The sequence below is a fragment of the Setaria italica genome, chromosome VI (genome assembly GCF_000263155.2).
Source record: "Setaria italica strain Yugu1 chromosome VI, Setaria_italica_v2.0, whole genome shotgun sequence".
Classification (NCBI taxonomy): Eukaryota; Viridiplantae; Streptophyta; class Magnoliopsida; order Poales; family Poaceae; genus Setaria; species Setaria italica.
The window spans coordinates 30774742-30796417 of record NC_028455.1 but is presented as its reverse complement, the minus strand read 5'-3'; the positions used below and the strand labels follow the sequence as shown (position 1 = coordinate 30796417).

Sequence of the window (21676 nt, the reverse complement as noted above, 5' to 3'; positions counted from 1 at the left end):
AGGATGGGAACTCTAAACGTAGTTATATTTGCAAATTTTGAATCCTTAACGCGTGCGTTGCACGGAAGGAAGAAAATCATTGTGCGTCCCAAAACACATGGCACAAAACCTGAGTGATCACTTATGGTCTATATCAATTATTTTAAAGTAGATGTAAAATTTTTCCACAAATAGGTCCATTAACATAAAGGTGCCAGAAACAAATGACAGTAACGCGCGTAGCAAAGCCAAATACCATACATGGTATATTATTCTTTCAGTGGTAGGCGACGTGCCCTTCGATAGTGAGGCGCTAGTGGTGACTTCATCAATCTCGAGAATCTGCCGACTCAATCTCTTGCAGATGTTTATAAAGGTAGGGTTGCGTACATGTATATAGGGTTGAGTGTACGTGCATTTGTGAGCCGCGTGTGTATTGTGTTTCAGAAAAAGATCCATACGCGGCCGGAACGGTAATATCCAAAAACAAAATCCAAAACTGCAGCGTGACTCATGGAGATAAGTGTGGGTGATTCCACCTCTTTTTTTTGAAATCTCGATTAATTCAAATAAACAAAAGTTTGAATAATCCTAAAACTAATAACATTTTACCTCTTCCCTTAAAGGCATGCACAGCTGGTGTTCCACTTCCATGCATCAAATGAGGCTGGGCTCAAAAGGCATGCCGAACTTTGTTGTTGCTTGCACAATGCACACGTATGTATAGTCATGGGCTGTGTCCAGCAGACATTGCTGGTGCGAATCTTTCTTTGCTGCTGCTGTCCGACCGCATGCACACAACAGCATGCACATAGTGGATAGTGGTCAGCACCGCTGGCACAGGCTCAGCCTTGTTGGCAGGCCCACCAACGACGCGTAGAGGGGAGAAGGGCACGCGGAGCTCAGAGCTCTACTTCATACGATGTGCATCGATCGCGGGGAAGGAGAGCGTGGGGCAAGGCTAGTAGCTTCATGGCGCGTGAAAGCTCTCCTGTCCGGCCATCCGCTAAACCTTATCTTCTCACCGCTCGTTCTCCGTGTCAGGCTCTCACTCAAGCTCGTGTCCTCCATGCGAGAAAGACCGTCGGCAACCTTCGTGCGTCGGCAACCTTCATGCGAGGGCGTAGCAGTGCGCGAGTCAAGCCTGCTCCACCGTTCCTCGAGGACAGAAATTAGTCGCCATAACTTTGAATCTGGGTGGGCTTTATTTTCCTTTCTCCTTGATTCTCAAGATTGCCGGGATTACTCCATGTATTTCTTTTTTATCTTTGTCTCCTCATCTTCCCTTTGTTTTGTTGATTTCCTCAAGATACTGGCCGCCGTGTCCTTTGCCTCCTGAAGCAGTGCGAGGTCGTTATGACGCCCGGTGGGCTCCCTGTCCTGGAGCGGCGCAAGGTCAACGGGCGGCGGCGCTCCAAGCGCGATTCCGACCTTTGCGTGTACGACCCTATGACCGGCGGCCGCACCTTCTTCCCTTTGCTCGGACATCCGTCGGGATGACATCAATGGCGCCGTCCACACGTACGCTCGTGGCCGCCGCTGGCACCAGCTCTCCGGGGTTCGATGGGTCCGACAGTACCAAACTCAAGCAGGGGCTGGACGGAGCAGGAGTCAGCAACACGTGGGAGGAATCACGAGCGTAGGCGCAACGTCCTCGGCGAGCTGCGCAATGTTCCGGCGAGCTGCACAACTTCTCTGGCAGCCTCAGTTATCTGCGTCCATATATGTTCTTCTCCTCCGATTTGAATGCTCTTACCTTTATTTTTCCTCTTCTTGTTTCTATTATATTTCACTTCCACCGATAGAGAACTGACTTTCGATCCTCCCTCTTTAGTCCCGGTTTAATTTAGACCCGGGAGAAGAGGGGGTGCGCCACGATAGGCTAGAATTTACTCCCGAGTGGTATTTGCAATCGGGACTCCCCTTTAGTCCCGGTTCAAAAATCAGCCACCCGTGAAGATCCTTTAGTCCCGGTTGAAAACTTCAGGCACACGTGGGGGACCCTTTAGTCCCAATTGGTATTACCACCTGGGACTAAAGCAACCTGGATAAAAGGGGGTTCTTTAGTCCCGGTTGGAAACTCCAACTGGGATAAAAGGGTCCCCACGGGTGGCTGAAAAAAGAATAAAGCCCTCGGACCCTTTTTATCCCGGTTGGTGTTTCCAACCGGGATAAAAAGGGTCCCCCATGTGTGGCTGGGAAAGGACTAAATCCCTCGAACCTTTTTATCCCGGTTGGTATTACCAACCGGGATTAAATAAGGTCTTTAATCCCGATTGGTGTTACCAACCCGGATTAAAGGATCCTCCATGAGTTAATACAAAAGGATAGCATCCCCTATATAGATAGATGTGGTGTGTAGGTGGGATGGTAAGGAAGCTATGCGCGAGGCTTGAGGTCATGGGTTTGAATCCCACGGACCGTGCACGCGCATATTTCGCGTGAAAAATCGTGTTGAGGTCATGGGTTTGAATCCCACGGACCACGCACGCGCATATTTTGCGTGAAAAATTGCATGACTTGTGACTTGCGACGTGCGCGTGTGGGGGGCCTCTCAGGGACCCCCCGATATTAATCCCGGATGCATTTTTGGGAGATATGCACCCTACGAACCGGTACTAATACTGAGTTCTCTAGTAGTGCTCGTTCCAGTTTGTTATGTTTGAGTTCCAATCGGGGTTTGGTTTGTTGATTCTATGCTCTTGTTGCAAGATGGTATCTCCGATGTAAGGAACGCACACGATGCGTAGGGGCGAAGGATTCAAGACTGGCATCTGGCGGGATGCTTAATTTTGGACTGCGGGTTGATTACGAAAAAGTTAATAGATTTTTTGTTTGCAAAACAACCACCACGGTTGAAAAAAACAACCGCATTTTAATATTAATATTAAATAGATATATATATAATATTAGGTAGATATATATAAGTGGGTAATTTAACTCTGTAACAGTCTTCAACACCACGGTCAAAAAAGAAACCTCATGGTCTTAGCTTCCTTTCTGTACTCCCGATCGCAGTGGATTGGATAATAATGTGTACTTGCCATGCGAAATGACCTGCAGTCTGATGTGAAATCCTATCGGCCAGTCGCCGGTCACTGTGCGTTTTGCATGACCCATGGACCATGGATGCCTTGCGCCCTACATGTACACGCGAGGACCACCTCGATGATCCATCAATCCAACAACCCGACCTAAAGGTGGTGACGACCATCGATCTTTAGCTTCCAGGGACCTAGATATCGACTGCCTGTTGTCAAGGAGCTGGAACGAAGGTGCCGCCGGCCGGCCGGCCGGCCGACGCAATCATACTGCTTTGGCAAGCAGACACTTGCACGAGCAGCTATAAGCCTGCAACTACAACGAAGCTATAGCCTTGACCTTGAGGAGTTCGTGACTGCTGCATGCATCAGTACATGCATATGCATGCCAGCGCCAACCTACCTAAGATAAAATGCAACCCAGTCCCCAGGTAACTCAGTTCGAAACGCGGCAGTTGTTTTTGGGTGCTGTGTCACTATAAAAAACGATTTGTAGAAGCGCCTTAATTTTTCAAGGGCTCGTATACGAAATCACCTCTGGAAAAATATTTGATGGGGTGGGTCACGGGCGACCCGCCACTGGAAATAGGGGTTATTTCCATGAGCCACCTGCCCTTAAAAATGGGAACCATTTCTAAGACGGGTGATGATAGCATCCGCTCCCGAAAATAATTTCCAGGAGCAGGTGATGACATGACCCGCTCCTAGAAATAGTCATGTGGAAACAAATTTATAACTTTTTCATATGATCTTGGATAAAGACAAAATTTTTATCAAAATTGTATAGCTTGACGAGTTCTAAGACTTTGTAGTTCAAATTTTTATGATTTGAGATTGTTAATTACTCCAAAATGTCATTCTAAATTATCTAGTTTTGAAATCTAAAACTTTTGAAGTTTCAAAGAACTTTGGGTATATATAACCTCTACGTCAAACTTGTAGAGCTCGACGATATCTAAAATTTTGAAGTTGATAAGTTTTTAATTTAAGATTATTTAATAATTCAAAATATCATTATAAGTTCTCTAGTTTTGAAATCTAATTTTTTTTAAATTTTCAAATGACTTCGACTATAGAGAAGATTTACATCATAATTGTAGAGCTCTATATGAAAGTTGTAACGCTCAACGAGATCTAAATGGATATGAGTATATATAAATAAGTGAGTATATGCGTGAGTATATGCTAAGTATAAGTATATGTGAATATATGAGTATATGTGGGTCACATGTGAATGAGTTTGATAATTGTATTTTTTGAATACAAACCTTTTAGTGTTATGTTGGATGAATACAAACTTTATATCAAAATTGTAGATCTTGACGAGACATAAAATTTGTAGTTGACAACTTTTTCAGTTGAAATCGTTTAATAGTTTATAAGATCATTCTAAGCTCTCTAATTTTAAAATCTTAAATTGTAAATTTTAAAATGTTCAAATGACCTCAAACGCAAACAAGCTCTATATAAAGTAGCAGTGCTTAATGAGATCTAAAATTTTGTAGTCCACAAATTTTTCATTTGAGTTCATTTAGTGGTCACAAACATACAAGTTATTCATTTGATGATAAGGATGAGAAGGATTAAGTTTAAAGGTTATATTTTTTTAATACAAAATTTTACATACGATCTCAGATGAATACAAACTTTATATCAAAATTGTAGACCTCGATGAAATTTTAAACTTTGTAGTTGACAACTTTTTTATTTAAAATCGTTTAATGGTCCAAAAATATGTTATAAGTTCACAAAGAAACACATCTCCAGCCACGTCATCAATCCACAACTTCCAAACCAAGCATTTCTATTTGCTCACACCCTTCCCTCTCAACCTTATCTCCTCCCACAGCCCCACTACCACCATCATCCGCTCCAGCTCTCTCTCTCTCTTGTGTTGCAACCAAGGCACGGCAGCGGCCCAGCCTCCCAAGGACAGCCTTCGGCAACGTACGGGGCCGCCGGCGGAGCGGCCTCCAGTGGTGGCAGCCTCCCCGACCTCCCCGACTGGAGGTAGCACATGGGACCGGCGGCGGCCTCCCTGACCGGAGGAGGCGCACGGGGCCGGGGGCGGCCTCCTTGGCCGGAGGCGTCATAGCCTCCCATGCCGCGCAGGGCCCCGGCGGCGCATGGCTACCCTGCGGGGGGGCGCTAACCGGCGAAGCGTGGCTCCCCGGAGGGGTCGCGGGGCCCATGGCTTGTGGGACGGCCTCCAGTGATCACGGCGGCGGCACGTGGCTCCACACGGGTGCACGGGGCTGCTGGCAACTTTTTATTTTTAAATCGATTACTAGGGGTGGGTGATGGGGTGGCCCACCCCCTCACCCGCCCCTACAAATGGTGTTTCCATGGGTGGGTCATCCCCTCACCCGCTCCTGGAAATGGTTTGCAAGGGCAAGCCTGTTACCCACTCCTGCAAATAACTATTTGTAGCTGCGAAAGCTAGGAGTGGGTAGCGCGTTCGTTCCTAAAAATGCTATTTCAACCGCCCCTGTAAACCGTTTTTTAGTAGGGTGTATCACAGTATAGAAGTGTTTGTGCACGCGTAATAAGGCTGTAGAGAGACCGGAACTTGAGAGCTACGTGACTTGCACAACAGTTCGGATGTCCTATCGAAGGACCTACCACGTGTGAAAGGACATGTAATCTAGTGGTTAGAGCACCTGAGTAGCATTCAGCAGACTTGGGTTCGACTCCCTGTAGGTGCAAATTAAACTGGTCTGAAATAAAAAATTATAAAAAAAATAAGCTTCCCGTACTGACTTCGGTGAAAAAACCTACCATGTGTAGCACCGCTAAACAAGGACGCGTGCAAACCGTTGGCCGGCGCCCCCAATTATTTGATACATGCATGGGGCCAAGTTAAGGGCCATGGAACGAGAGAACAATCAGTTGTTGCACGTACCCTCGAGCCAGCTTCTAGTGAGATGTTTTGGTCCCCCTGCTTGACGGCGAGACTGATGTTGTACGTTACATACCTTAAGTACATAGATGGTGCTCTCAATGCATCATTGGTCCTTCTGCTTTTGGAGTTTGAAGTACTAAGTATATAGTATAAAGGAAAATGAGGTGATTGGAGGTCAATAATAAAGTTAGTATAGAGACCTATCCTTAAAACTGTATGTTGATGCATGTTCAAATTTCATTTTTGAAACTTTGTTAACTGTTCTTAAAAAAATGAATTTTAGCTTTAGAAATTTAAAGGTTGTGTTCAAAATATATATGGTTTTCAAGCAAGTTTGATGCATGTTCAAATTTCATTTTTGAAACTTTGTTAACTGTTTTTTAAAAAAAATGAATATTAGCTTTAGAAATTTAAAGGTTCTGTTCAAAATATATATGGTTTTCAAGCAAGTTTGGTGGAAAATGAAACTGAAAAAGAAAACTCACACAAATATTTTGCCAAGGTTTTTCGTTCAAACAGGAAGCATATTATACAAAAGTAATAACCGGAATTATAACCCATGTTTTGTTAGATAAACTTTGGAGGCTTAGGTAGGGTTGGTTGACGCTCACTATTGACACACTTTTACCTGTTTATCTTCAATAATGACATGAATTTAATAACTAAACTATTGATTACACCTAATAAACCGATCATTTTTACATGTGCAACATATTTTGGAGGATGTTCTGTTTTTGTAGGGAATTCGACCTAAAAGCATATTTTTTGATAAAGCACTGAACGAGCATCGAACCAGATGAAGATGGAGGCCAACGGGCTCAGGAAGGGCCTAGGCTGATCGGCCTAGGCAGGCCGATCAGCCTAGGATCTTCTAGAGCCTTCCGACGCCCATCTTTGACAAGCAATCCTCCAACATTATTTAAGGGCTAAGATTGCGAAGATATGGCAAGTACTAGCTCGGGATCAAATAAGAATCAAAGAGGATCAAGCAAGGATTTGGAAAGTCATTGAAGATCAATCTCATCCCGAAACAACCAACATGTCATGCCCACATGCAAGTGAAAATAAGACTTCAAAGCACCAGAGAAGACTTGGGGACGAAACAGAACGCGAGAGGGCAAAAGGAAAGACCAGGGCGATTGGCCTAGTGGTTTCCTTCGCCCCCTCACCTTCCAACTTTTGCCACACGCTCTCTGGACTATAAATACCCCAAAAATCTATTGAGCCCCATCATCCAAGACGACCTGAAGTAGCAGAGAAGTAGAAGGGGCTTGAGGGACACCTCTCCATAGAGCCGAGGACCGTGCAGTTGTTGGGGGTTAGTGTAGGTGAACCTCTGCCGGCGTGATCACCCTGCGAGGAAAATCACACTGGAGTTCTGGAGCTAGGAGTCATCAAGATCAAGGTAGGATCCCAGCAGTGATCTTGTGATGTACAATCATTCATGGTGAAGTAATAGATGTGTTCATATTCGTAGAGATCTAAGTATCTACTTTGATGGTTTTATGCTTTATCAAGTTTGCTTGCTTTTCAATCTATGAATCGATGATACATTTCTTAGAGTGTTCTTGTGGTCGTGGTGACCAGATTTGCATGCGTGATCTACCAATGAGTATGACACGTTCTCTTGATCGTGTCCTTAACCTGCTTGCGCTGATAGAGGTGATCGTGACAAGATCTTTCTTGTGTAAGGTGGGGGGGTTTCGGGATCCGGACCAGAGGTGTAAATTTAAAGGTGTTTTTTACTAAGATCATATATGTGTTGCTTTGTTATCCATGCTTAGAATTACAACATATGCATAGTCTAGGTTGCTCTAGATTGGTTAACTTTGCTCTATCTGTTATCTGTTTGTACATGCTTAGTAGATTGGATCTGAATCTCTCATAAACACCAAGTTAATACTAACAATGCTTGTTGAAATATATCTTGTGCTATAAGCTCCACGGATTGATAAACCTTAGAGGAATACTCTGAGGGAAGAGCTACAACTGATCCATACGCTTGCGGTTCACAACTTTGCGTGCTAATAGCTGTCAATATGTACACCAACATGCCCAACAATTTCTCATGTGTTAATCTGTCATGGATTCACCATCTCGAAATCATCGATGGTTCATTGCAAGCATACAGAAGACACAGTCCCGAGGAAAAGGGAGGGACAATCACCAAAACAAAAGAAAACTCAAGGCGACCTATGACCCTAATAATATATAATATATTTATGTTGCATGCATCGGTTTAAAAATTTAATATGCACTTATATTTCAACAGATACATCGCAAAAGAAATTATGGGTGAAGCATCAACATTGACCAAATCAACCAGCACAAAAGGCTTATCAATGATCGGGTCATCATTGTCATTTTCATGGCAGATCAACAAGCTGGCGACTTGAAACTCCACAACACATACTATTAGTATCGACCACCTAGAAGAAGCACCCAAACCATATATAGCTGCACAATTCCATAATTGGACACCTTTGCAATTATGTCGGGGAAAACTTGCATTTCTAAATCTTCAACATGGAGAACGACTTGTGTAAATTGTAATACATCATTGCCTCCTACAAATAAGGCGAAATCCTTACCTTAGTATGGATGCCAAATCCTTACCTTAATATCTACACTAGTAAGGGAGTTTTGCTTAAGAATTTTTAAAGTTAGATCAGGAAGATGTACCGGTCCTTTGACCTCTACACCATCGGCAAGGGTGGTGAATACAGGGCCTGTTCGCTTCAGCTTATAAGCCGGCTGAAAAGCTGAAACGGCTGATTTGTTGTGAGAGGAAAATACTGTTTGGTGGCTGATAAGCCGGCTAAATAAGCTGAAGTGAACAGGCCGACAAAGGGGTTGAAGAGGTGTTGTGGCTGTTAATTAGCCGTAGCTGTCCACCTAAGCTAAATTCCAAAACTCAGATGCCACACTTCAACATAGATTGAGGTAAGTTTCAGGAAATCTCATGAAAGTCTTGAGGTAATTCAGTAACTCAGTGTAGCCAGGAATTTGGAAGAAAAAAAAGGAAACAGATGAGGCCTGAATGCCTGATGAATATAGCAGTACTGGTACTGGCAGTATCTGTTCCCACGTGCGAACCACTTTAGGGGTACGCATATGTCCCGTCACATTTAATGGCATGCAATCTTGCAACGTGGAACAGTGCAAAAGATGCTAATTAACTGGCCGAGCAACCAAGCACATGTCAACATGCAGTAACTTACGCATGAAAAATCTGTCTGATCGGAATTCAGAAACAGTTATATCTACAATGCTACGTCCTACCTATACGGTGTTCTAAGACTAATTTGTATTTGAGCGGACAGTGATCATCAGTGTACACTAATTCACTAAACCATTTCACTCTGGCTATTCGATCGATCCAATTCATCGCCGATGCAATGCCAAAATAATTAATTTATTGTGCATATGTTTATATGGATGTCTTCACACAGTATATGCACATGTACATGCATTTCACAAAAAAGAGTGTATATATGTATGCATAGACTATAGACACGTACTAGTGTGAATCCATTCTCACTTGTTCCTCACAAAGAAAATGCTTAGCTCCGGCGCGCTATCGCCGCCATCGTCGGGGTTGATCATGTAGAACGCCTCGGAGTCCTTGGACCCGACGACGCGCTCCACGCGGGCGCGCATGTATGTGAGCTCGCCGTCGGGGCCAGCACTCGGCGTGGCGCCCGCGGCCGCCCTGCCGTCGGGCGGCGGCGGCAGCACCCCGGCGCCAATGGACACGCCGCGGAGCAGGCGGAGGACGTGACGCTCGTCGTCGGACGCGTCCTTGCGTCGGATGGCGTACCCGGCCTCGCGCCCGTTGCAGTAGACCGCCCAGACGTACTCCTCCAGCAGCGGCCGCCTGCGCCGCGCGGCGGCGGCGACCCCGCGCGTGTCGCTCTCCAGCGCCAGCCTGACAGTGCCCGTGGCCATCTCCCGGTGCAGCGCGGCGGCGAGCATGGGCAGCTCGATGAGGAACGCCGGCGGGGACCGCGTGTCCTCGTGGATCGCCAGGCTCAGCCGCCCGCGCCGGTGCCCGAACAGCGTCACCGTCGGCGCGTGGTCTGCCAGGAGGGCCCGGCTGTGCTTGTGCCGCCCCAGCATGGCAGCCATCTTGCAACCCGTGGTGAGCATGGGCAGGATCTTGAACACCTTGAAGAGCCCCAGGGCGCCGCCGGCCCCCGCCCCGGCCCCGGACAGCTTCGCGCGCCGCTCATCGGTGGACGACGGCCGGAGCAGCGACCGTAGCGCGGCCGGGCTGTAGTCGATAAGGGATGGCATCGGCTCGGATTGATTGATTGATCCCGGCGGGGTTTGGTGCAGCTGATGGCTGCAGCTTTCCTCACTCACCTCCGATGGAGCCCCGGGCCAGGGAGGAAGGAAGTCGATCGGCCACCTCGTTATTTAGCTGCTGCGGTGGAGAGGTACGGTTCGGTCGGTGGCCGATCGCTTCGATTCTGCGTTCCGGGCTGATCTCAAATGGACTACACACATGTGCCTGGGCTGAGATGTCTGGTTCGTAGTACTTGCAGGCTAGTCAACTGCAGCAAGGACAAATGTTCATCATCAGTAGCCATGAAATGGTACGGTCGATCCAAATGCTTTTACGGTCTTGCAAAAACTTTTCTCGGTTTGCTTTAGCTGTGATAACTGATAGATTACGTGGCTTTGCGCTTCAAGTCATGGGAGGCGTTAAACTGTGTACTGCAAAAGCTATGATTGGGGGCAGCTCACTGACCATCGTTGAGCACATGGATGCGCATCGTGCAGCCGTTCTCGCACCTGTAATCCTGTTAGGGTTAGGTTCTCTGTCACCAAGGGGAAACCAGTGTGCGGGCACTGTGCCTGCGCAGCGAGTGATTGACACTGTTTCATGGACAGTACAGAGTGCGGACACGGATCCCAATAGCGAGGACGACTTGATGTAGCACTAGCACGTCCCCTTCATGCGCACATTGCTGCACGGTCGATCGGTTGCGGACGCAGGGTGCTAGTCTAGGGGCTCATCCATCCTCCTTCCTCTTCTTTTTTCCTCTCTCTTCTTTTCTTCCTCTCCTTCTCTACACACAAAAATTATAAGAGGGTTCACGGGGGCTTCATTAACTGTACGCTGTTAAGAAGTGATAGAACCCTCTCGTAGATCCGCCCCTGCAGCCGATTAATATCCAAAACGGTCCATGCCATTCGGCTCTTTCTCTAACACCTCCTTTCTCACGTCACACTGCCATTCATCTCTGCTCAAGCTGCCACTTCCGCCTATCCCAGATTCCCAATTATGGTGCCACCAGTTTCTTTTGCCTTCTTTCTCACACTCAACACTGTGAAGCATAATCAGTTAGGCTTTTAATTTAGGATCGATTAGTATTGTAGATGTAGGTCAAATTTTAAGTTTGAATCATAGATGGTGTAATTTAATAAAGAATTGGTGTCCTCTCCTATTCCATATCTGAGACGCTGGAAAACCTCCATATGAGGGGAGTGCTACAACAAAGGTAAGGTATTAACCTTAATTTTGTCGTGAGCTTTATATAGGTTTTGGAGCCGATTGGTCTGGTACGGTGCATGAGGCTCAACGGTCATAGTGCAACCGTCGCCAATGGTAGGCATTTGGTTAGGGTTCGTGGGTTCTGGTTACGGTAAGGGTTTTGCATTTGATGACTAGATCGAGTTGGGCGATGGTGGTGGTCGCTTGTGAGTACGGCTGGTTGTCTAGCTAATAGGTGGTGGCAGCATCGTGACAAAAATAAGGGCCTACGAAAGTGACTAGTGAGAGTGGGATGGCGGTGGGAGACAAATGAGGAGGGTAGCGAAGGTGGAAAGGCTCATCGGAGATCATGTAGGATACCGGAAAGAGGGGTGAGAGCACGAAGAGAAGAATCAAGATGATTGGACCAAAGCCACGTTTGGATCTCTTAATAAGATTATAAAATCAGCTAACAATCTCTATGGGAGCCAAACATGCAGATTCTAGTGTGGATTGTAATAATCCGACCACCCAGATTATTGTAACAGAGGGAGACTCCAGCGCCGCCGCCGCCACCACCACCCTGATCTCCGTGCTCCGGATTCCTCTGCCTATGCCGGCCGCAGAACCGAGCTCTCCTCCACATGCTCTCGCCATCCATCCCATCAGCAGCTCATCTCATTCCGTGAGAAGGGAGATTAGGAATTGCTCCCGTCAGCCTGTTCAGCGCTGAGGCGCGATGTGAGAAGGCATCATCGTCCCTTCCTCTCAGGAGGCTCGCTGGGAGGCTCACTGTAGGGATCAGCTGGAACCCGCAGCCTACACTAACCCCGTCGTCGCTGGTGTTGCGAGGGCATCCAGAGGAGATGATGAGTACGGTGAAGCACTGCCACCGCCGCTGACCCCACCTCCTATAAATGGTGGATTCCACTACTCCATAGCCAGGCGCTGAGGCGCAGTAGTAGCTACCCCGTCCTTCCGGTTCCGGTCACCCTTCGCCTGTCGTCGTCTCCGCGTCGAGTCGGGCGCTACTCTAGTGCCAACAGCCACCTCCACGTTGCACTACGGCCGTCTTCCCCATCAAGCACTGTCCCGCTGCAGCTGACGTGTTGTCCTCTGCTGCAGCTCCACTCCACCTACAGTCGTCCGCCCCCTGCTCGATTGCTGCCTCGTGCTTCACCACCGGCCGCTCATAATCTCTGCCGCGTCAACCTCATCACATTGCCGAGATATGAGCCAACCTCATGCCATCCTCCTCTTCGTCAGGCTCCCCCTGCGCGGGGTCTCGGGCGAACGATCGCCCCCGTGAGGACTCGCCATCGCGCCACACCGTGTACCCATCGCCACTGCCAGGAAAGACTCAGACAGAGCAGAGCCCCGCCTTCAAGAGATGGGCTCGAGGTCGATGCTACCGTTGCCTCACTCACGACCATCAAGTTGGCTCTTGCAAGGACTCCTTCCGTTGCATCCGTTGCTGTCGTCCTAGGCATAAGGAGCGACAATGCCGCTTTCAGTCTCCTGCTAATACCCCGAGTTGTCGCCAACCTTCGATTCAAGCATGCCACTCTCAGCATACTCGCACCTAGGCGAATGTCGTGGCGACGCCTCCACCAAGTGGGCCACATGGCCCGTTGCCAGCTTCAACTACGGGCAACATGAATGGCGCCACTTGTGCTACATGTGGGTGTCTTTGTCACACTACAAAAGGCTCGCACACCTCAATTGAGTCGCTACTGGAGTCGCTTCGTTCTGACCTCCAAGAGTTTATTGGGTCTCAACTTGAGGAGGTGATGCGTCCACTGAGGGCTGAGGCCTCCACCATCAAGTTGTGGTTGGCACGGGTGGCTAACCATTTAGAACGTGTGGAGCCGCATTGCAAGGATCCTTTGGTCGGTCTCTTTGGTCCTTGTTCCCCAATTCAGCGTCTCTGACTCTTACTTTCTTCACTTCACCGCCAACTACGTGCACAAATGCTCAAGACTCCTTGCGACACGATGAGGTTCCTGTGGTTGTTGTAGACCTTGGCAGCCAAAAGCTTTCTGAGGCTAACTTGATGGATGTGATGCCCACTGCGGAGGAGGAGGAGGAGGAGGGGCTGGAAGCCCTTGATTCCATCTCTAAATTTGTAGTCGTTAAAGATCTCACCAACAAGTTGGATGCAATATCCTCACAACCTTCTAAAGTAAAGGAGTATGAGGAGCCCTCCACGGAGCACACGCTCACCTCTTCTAAAGATGGCTTTGGCAGTTGTTCACGAAGGGCTGTGTGCTTCCTATCACCGAGGAGATAGTTGTGGCGGCAACACCTTTGGACTTGACCACTACAGGTTGCGAAGAGCCCAAGGTGACCTTGTTGGACATGACCACAGAGCGAACGACCCAGCAAGTGGACACCTCTTTTGAGGATGTTGTCGTGGTGGAAGATGCTTCTGACAATAAGGAAACAGTCTCAGGCGTGGGTACACCAATTGAAGACCCCATCTTTCTTAACACCATCGAAGACGGCCTTACTCATTCTACGGTTGAGGTCAAGGCAAAACAAGCTCAGCTAACAGAGGTGAGGGATATGGGTACCCCATGGGTCCCTACCGACCAAGATACTAGCTGAACCTGACAAGTGGGCCCACCCGACCAGGGCGTGCGGGCCAAGGATATAAAAATACTTGGAGTATACGTCAAGGCAACAAGACCGATCAAATATGACCGGATATTGCGAGATACCTATTATAATCTGACTCAAATCACCTTCCATGTAACAACCGAGTAGATTAGATTCAAATTGACTCATAACTCTTGGCCGTCAGCCTATATAAGGTGGCCAAGAGCACCCCCTGAGGGTATCCCCAATAACCCCATCATCTGAACCATTGAGCAATACAATCCACCAGCATATAGGATGTAGGGTATTACTCACCAGAGGTCTGAACCTATCTAAAATCCTCATGCCCCCTTCGTGTTCTCGCAATCACTTCGAGTTCTTGGTTTCGCCATCACCCTCACCTACAAATCAACCACTTGGTCCCGAGCTTATAAATCCGACAGTTGGCGTGCCAGGTAGGGGTGGTTGCGAGATCCTCTCAACGACCTCGATGGCATCCCACCCCGACGTCGTGTTCCCCGAGAGCATGAAGGACTTCCTCGCGCTTGCCCACCCACCCACACCCTCCAACCAGATCACCACCAACATCCATCTGCAACCTGCTACACTGGTCGGTGACGACGCGCGCGTCGCCCGCCTGGCGAGCAACCTGGTCCATTTGCTCGGCATGCGACATCTCCGAGCATGCAGAACCGCAAGGGAGAGTGCACGCAATAGAGCCGACCTCTGCATGGATACAATGTGAGAAGAAGCACGTACCACCATACCGATAGAGTGCCGATGACACGTGGGTTCTTCGACTCAACCACGAATCAAGCTAAGTCTTATTTACAATTAAATATTTTATGGCTTCCATATACCTACATACGCCTCGGCTCCTCCATGTCTCTGTGAATTTCGCCAATCGCCTCAGCTCCTCTGTGTCTTTGTGACTTTCACCGACCACCTTGGTCGCACCCCGACTGCTTATACAGCTTGGTCCATCCACTGTACGGGCGGTCGGGGGCTACACCCCATGGGTGCCCAACTCATGCTGGTGATTTTTCGCACAGCTCCGAATGCTTTGTGGCTTGTCTGTCCCTCTTAATGGTTGCTAAAGTACTCGGGTAGCACACGCCTTAATTCGTGAAACCTTGACTCATCCTGCACGTCTCCTATATGCGAGCATCGGGTCAGCCCCAGCACTATAGCCTGAGATAAATCGTCCTCTACATGAGCAGTGGTCAGTAGGGGTAGGTGCTTAAATGTAACAAGCTAGGGGAAATTACATGACCTACAAAAGCAGGACGTGTAGGAATTTACTTCTATAGAAAATTAAACTTCTGAGTTGTTCAATTGTTAAATGATCTACACTATGCTACATAATGTTTGTATTGTCCTTTTACAGCTCCAAAACGACTCGGCGTGCCTCCTGTCACCCAGCTGACCTCTCTGACTCTGGGCGGGAGACGACTTGGCGTGCTTCCACTCGTCTGGCTCCCAAGCTCGGGGGCTGGGTGTCGCAGATGACTCGCGTGCCTCCTGTCGCCCGGCCGACCGCTCTGGCTCGGGACGGGAGACGACTTGGCATGCTTCCGCGACACGTCCGGCTCCCAAGCTTGGGGGCTGGGCATCGTAGACGACTCGGCGTGCCTTCCATCGCCCGGCCGACCTCTCTGGCTCTAGGAGGGATGTGACTCGGCATGCCTCCATGGTTCCGCTAGTCCTTGCGCTCACGCTCGGGGGTTGGACGTTTATTTAAGGTCGGTGTGCCTCTGTGGCTTCGCCAGTCCTCTTCCTCGGGGGCTGGGCACCTATTTCAGGTCGGTGTGCCTACGCGGCTCCACCAGTCCACATCCTCGGGACCTAGGTGCCTATTTCAGGTCGGCGTACCTCCGCGGCTCCACCAATCCTCATCCTCGGGGCCTCGATGCCTATTTCAGGTCGACGTACCTCTGTGGCTTCGCCAGTCCTCGTGCTCGGGGGCTCAGCGCCTATTTCAGGTCAACGTGCCTCTATGGCTCCGTCAGTCCTCGTCCTCGGGGGCTTGGTGCCTATTTCAGGTCGGCATGCCTCTGTGGCTCAGCCAGTCCTCATCCTCGGGGGCTGGGCACCTACTTCTAGTCTGCATGCCTCCATGGCTTCGCCTATCCTTGTGTTCAGGCACTAGGATCTGCTTCTTGGATAATTGGACCGATTCTACTAATCACTTCAATGCTCGGGGGCTACTCCTATGGAGTGTGTCTTGCGACGCCCTCCATATCCTTTGTTTCGACTTGTTGCACGCCCGACATCCATCAACTCGGCACTCGACTTCACTCTGCGCGTTGGCTCCGCGTTCGCTCGGAATTTCTTCTTTTTTGAGCACTACGCAGCCTCTCCATCACCATGATGTCATCGCAGCTTCAGCCGACTACATTTCAAGCTTCGCTCGGAGGCTTGAGAGATATGGGTACCCCATGGGTCCCCACCGACCAGGATACTGGCTGGACCTGACAAGTGGACCCGCCCAATCAGGGTGTGTGGGCCGAGGATATGAAGATACTTGGAGTACACGTCAAGGCAACAAGACAGATCAAATCTGACCGAATATTGCAGGATACCTATTGTAATCCGACTTAGATCACCTTCCATGTAACAACCGAGTAGATTAGATTCAAACTGACTTGTACCTCTTGGTCATCAAGGCGGTCAAGGGTACCCCCCGAGGGTATCCCCAATAACCCCATCATCTGAACCATTGAGCAATACAAACCACCAGCATATAGGATATAGGGTATTACTCTTCGGAGGTCCGAACCTGTCTAAAACCCTCATGCCCCCTTTGTGTTCTCGCGATCACCTTCGAGTTCTTGGTTTCACAATCGCCCTCACCTACAAATCAACCACTTGGGTAACCCCCTGGTGGACTGTCGGGCTTATAAATCCGACAAGACGATCCATCGACAGAGTTATGTCCTCTCCAGGCACTACATCTATGAAAAACGAGCCGCTTGGATGCCCTCTTGTACATCCCCCTTCACCATTGTCCATGACAACAAAGCACAGGCACAAGTCCTATTATAGATCGTCGCTTCGCAGAAGTGTTTGCCTTGCCCAACGGAATGTGTTAAAAGATTTGAGCATTCTTGGGAATGATGGGAATCTCAACGAGGATGCAATTCAAGACTATGCAGACCACATAAAAGAATTGTTACCACCGGACCTTCTCAAGCCACTGAAGGAACTTCTTGGACCTAGTTTCCTATTTTCTCTGAGGTTGATGTTGTGTTCCTCTAGCTCATGCTGGGAGTGACGTTATTTATTGATGGAGTTTGTCTTTTTTAGTTGTAGTTAGTTTTTGCTGGCTTGTTGTTGTTTCTTCTGTGGTGACCCCCTTTCGAGGGTTGTTTGTCCAGTTATTAATATAATCAGCAACTCCGTTCGTTTAAAAAAAATTATTGTATACTATTACCTATGCCCACACTACTCTTTTGAGATTTTAGTTATGCAAAAGACTCAACTAACAATCTAATCACCTTATAATCTAGGGATCCAAATAACTCAGATAATTATAGTCCGCAACCTATATTTTTTATATACCATAATTTGTCCAAACTTTTATAAGAATTCTAAGAATTCTTGAGAGATCAAAAAGTGCCTAAGTTGGGCCGCTGTGCGAAGATGGATGAGTGAAGCCTAATTGACGGCCCAATCTAAATCTAGTCTTGGACTCTTAGTTGGGCCTCCTTCGGCAAAAAGGTACTGGTGGGCTACCCTGAAAGCCTGTTGGTGGTGACTGAAAATCAATCCGTCAGGAGAAGCCCACGGGACATCGAGTGGGCCTGCAATCCTGTAGCCCACCATGCCGCTGGAGTCTCCTTTTTCCCTTTGTCTTTGTTGTTGTTGAGTCTTCCAAATGAGCGTACTACCTTTTATCAAAAAAAGAGAGAGCGTACTAGACTATCCCACAACGTAGGACTGTAGACTCTACTGTGGAGACACGAATGTATTCGGCTCAGAAAAGCTCCCACATTCGGACACGATATGGTATACCTGTCCCAGAAAAGGAAAGCCCGTACCGACAGGCGACGGGCACTAGAGATGGCGCATCCAGCCTGCGGTGCCAGGGCAGCCAAAAACGGAATAGCAGATGTAGAAATCGCCGCCGGATCTGGCAGCCATAAGTGGCCAGCGTACTTGGGCTACAGTTCGGTACTGCTGCTAATGCCGAGCCGAGCCGTGGTCCTGGCTGCTGGCGCGTCGTCGCAACTTGCGAGGATTCGTATCCCCCATCCAAATTCCCCTGGGCCCCGGCCGACCGCGGACTCTACAAACCAGTCGTGTAGCTGGCAGTGGCAGCTCAATCGGTGAGGGGCATACTGTTTCTGTTTGGCCACTCTTAGGGTCTTTTTTGGGAAGGGGATGTTAAAGTTTAACAGGGTGTTAAATTTTAACACTCTCAAATTGGTCTTAAAATTTAACACATGTGGGGTGTTTGGATGGTCTGTTAAATTTTAACACCAAAGGTTGGAATTGACACCATTGCCCCTCAATTACTCCTCCTTTCTCTCCTCTCCTTTACTCCTCCTCAACTTCTTCCTTTACCGCCGACAAGATGCGCGCCGCTGACGCCGCCGTCGTCGCGGAGCTCCACCACCTCGCGCGCCTCTACGACCGCTTCCGCCGCTCCGCCGCCGCGGGCCACATCCCGCGTCCCAACCCCTCGGCGCAGCCGCTCTGCCAGCCGCCGCAACGGGCGCCACCACCCGTCCAAGCAGAATGGCCCCGGCGGTGCGCCGACGGCGGAGGCTGCCGCGGTTGAGGTCGAGGTAGCGCGAGCCCCAGGCGTCGACGAGCGCTGCTGTCTCGCCCTCGCTCCAGCAGTCCTCCCGGTACGGCAGGTTCGGGTTCGGTGGCGGCAGCTTCCCGTCCATCGCTCCTCCTCCCAGATCTCTACGCCTCACGACGACGAATCTCCGGCGGGAGCGGTACGCGCAGTTCCGCGACATGCGCGGGATGGAGCCCGCGGAGCTCCTGGGCGTGCTCCCGACCTGGGCGACAGTGGAGGAGATGCGGACGGGGATGGCGCCGGGAGGGAGAATGGGCTGGTGGGGAGGGGAGGACTTGCGGACGGTGATGGCGGAACTTCGGTGGCGGATCCGGCCAGGAGGAGGGGCGGCGCGATGGATCCGGCCAGGCGGAGAGGATGAGCAGGAGGAAGAGGCCGGCGCTGGCGGCGGGTAGGGGAGAGAGAAAAGGAGAGAGGGGGGGGCAACTAGGGAAAAGAGAGGGAGGGGGACCACTTTTAACACCTTTGGTACATTTTAACACCTCATCCATGTGTTTATGAAAATAGAGGTGTTAAATTTTAACACCTCATCCATGTGTTTATGAAAAGAGAGGTGTTAAATTTTAACACCTCTCTTTTAACACTTGTGTTTGGCATCCAAGGTGTTAAAAGGGGTGTTAAATTTTAAGACCCCCTCCCAAACAGGCTCTTAGTTGTCTGCCATGATGCTACTGTGTTTGTGTTATACTGATACCGTTTGTGTAGAGAATAGGTTTCACTCGTACTGTGTTGTGTTATGTCTATCTACTATTGTTACAGTGTTACTTGTGCTGTTCGTGTTCCGCCTTGAACTGACTTTGGTACTGCTCGAGGGGATAGCAACGGGTACTGTAACGGTATGTAGATACATGAACACATAAATTTTGTCAGTAATTTCAGTCGCATAACAAGAAGTAAACAATACAAGATAGTGTCACCTGTCAGTGTTATTGTGGGTTTAATAAAATTAGATTTGATATTGTATATGTCTATGTATTTTTCTATAATCTTAATTAAAATAAAGAATTGACTTAGAAGAAAACTAATTAAAAGCTAAACTAAATGGCTAAATTGAGGAGAGCACTGTTTAGCTCGCTGAAAAACAGCGCAATCTTAGGACCTGTTTGATATGGCTCCAACTTCTGGAGAGTTGAGTGGAGCCAACCAAACACCCTAACTCCACCAATTTATAGAGTAGCCTAACTCTATGGAGTTTGTGGAGCTCTAGTTCATTTTCTTAGGTCCTGTTTGGCACGGCTCCACTCCTAAACTCCAGCAACTCCATCAAAAAATTCAGTCCAAATACCCCAACTCCAAAACTCCATGGAGTTGCCAACTCCATGGAGCTGTAGTGCAAATGGAAGTGGAGTTTTGGAGCACCTCTTTTGCTGCTCCAGAAACCTCTCTTTTGAACCTCCTCGTGGAGTTGGTGGATAATTACCCACCAATGCCACTGGTTATGGAAAAAAAAGTTTCGTTCTATTCTATTGTTCCCCATCGTCAAGGCCCGCCGCCCATCGCCGCCCAGCACCGCGCCCGTCACCGCCCGTCGCTCGTCGCCGCACGTTGTCGCCCGTCGCCCGTCGCCGCCCCGCGTCGCCCCCGTCGCCACCCACCCCGCCGCCCGCTGCCCAGCCCCGCCGCCTGTCCCGCCACTCGCCGCCCAGCCCCGGCGCCCAGCCCCGCCGCCCAGCCCGCCGCCCGTTGGGGTATTGAAAGTGGAAGATTTTGACAGACCAAGGGAAACATTTGCAAAAGTCTTTGAGTTTCACTCCTGACCATATTCATCCATTCATTTACAGCATATGTTGGGATATTGAAAGGGGATGAATGGATGTAAAATACACACAACCCGTTGGCATATTGAAAGGGGAAGAAGAAGATGGGATAGAGAGGATGACAAGTGGGGTCTTAATTGGGGGGCAACAATGGTAATCCACACTGAAATCGATCTTTTTTGGAGCTGAGAGCACCAATCTAGCCAAACATCCCATTTTAGTTCTGGAGTTTTGGAGCGGAGCTGGCTCCATGTGGAGTTCTGAAGTGGAACAGCTCCACCCGGAGTTGGAGCCATGCCAAATAGGGTCTTAGAGCACCCTATTTGCAACTCCATGACCCTTAGATATAAACCTAGGTGTGGAGTTAGGAATAATTACCAACCACTACCACTGATTAAAAAAAATCGTTCTTCCTTTTCTCTCTATTCCACGGGCATCCGCTCACCTCCCAATCCTTGCCTCATCCCATCGCCCCCACCTACCCCGTCCGTGCCGCAGCCCACGTTGTCCCGTCCTGCACCGCCATTCCTACCCTTTGGCTCCAATCCACGCAGCATCCCGCTGCCGCCGCCGGTTGAGCAGGCCGTGCCAGCCCCAGCCCGCAAGAAGAAGATAAATGCAAAAAAAGAAAGGAATAGGTATGGAATGAATGACATGCAGGCCCATCAACTAAGGTCTGGTTTGGTTCGTTTGCTTATTTTTAAGCACCCGTCACATCAAATGTTTAGATACTAATTAGGAGTATTAAAGACGTACGATTGCATCGGATTACTGGCAATGAAGAGAGCTGTCACTGACCTCCTCTCGCCGATGACGCCTTCCATGATCACATACGCAATGTGCACACCCGCCGGCTGGAACTCCCTGGCCAGCGACTGGGACAAACCACGAAGGGCAAACTTGCCGCCGCCTGCGCCCGTGCGATCCATGAATTAGCTTAGCTTCCTAAGCGCAATATCCGAGAAGAAGCCTCACATATGCTCACTTACTTACATCGGAATAGCCGGGGAAGCCGGTGACGGACGCCGACGAGGCCGGGAAGATGATGGTGCCCCTGCCCCGATCCACCATCCCCGGGGATGAGCTGATATCCGTCCATGTGCATGATCA

The 21676-nt window shown here is 49.1% G+C and overlaps 1 protein-coding gene and 1 long non-coding RNA gene across 2 annotated transcripts; one reads left to right on the top strand and one right to left on the bottom strand.

Annotated features, from left to right (window-relative positions):
* Positions 1–754: 754 nt before the first annotated feature.
* LOC111257680 lies at positions 755–1740 on the top strand. Its single transcript, XR_002678304.1, has 2 exons — positions 755–1176; positions 1289–1740. It is a non-coding gene; the product is annotated as an uncharacterized LOC111257680 (long non-coding RNA).
* A 7581-nt stretch (positions 1741–9321) lies between these two features.
* On the bottom strand, positions 9322–10419 carry LOC101774113 (protein MIZU-KUSSEI 1). Its single transcript, XM_004973629.3, has one exon. The coding sequence runs from the start codon at positions 10216–10218 to the stop codon at positions 9460–9462; it is 759 nt and encodes a 252-aa protein (XP_004973686.1). The 5' UTR covers positions 10219–10419; the 3' UTR covers positions 9322–9459.
* Between the last annotated feature and the right edge of the window lie 11257 nt (positions 10420–21676).

Coding starts and splice junctions, on each gene's coding strand:
- LOC101774113 (XM_004973629.3), bottom strand. CDS start 10,218: ATGCCATCCCTTATCGACTACAGCCCGGCCGCGCTACGGTCGCTGCTC.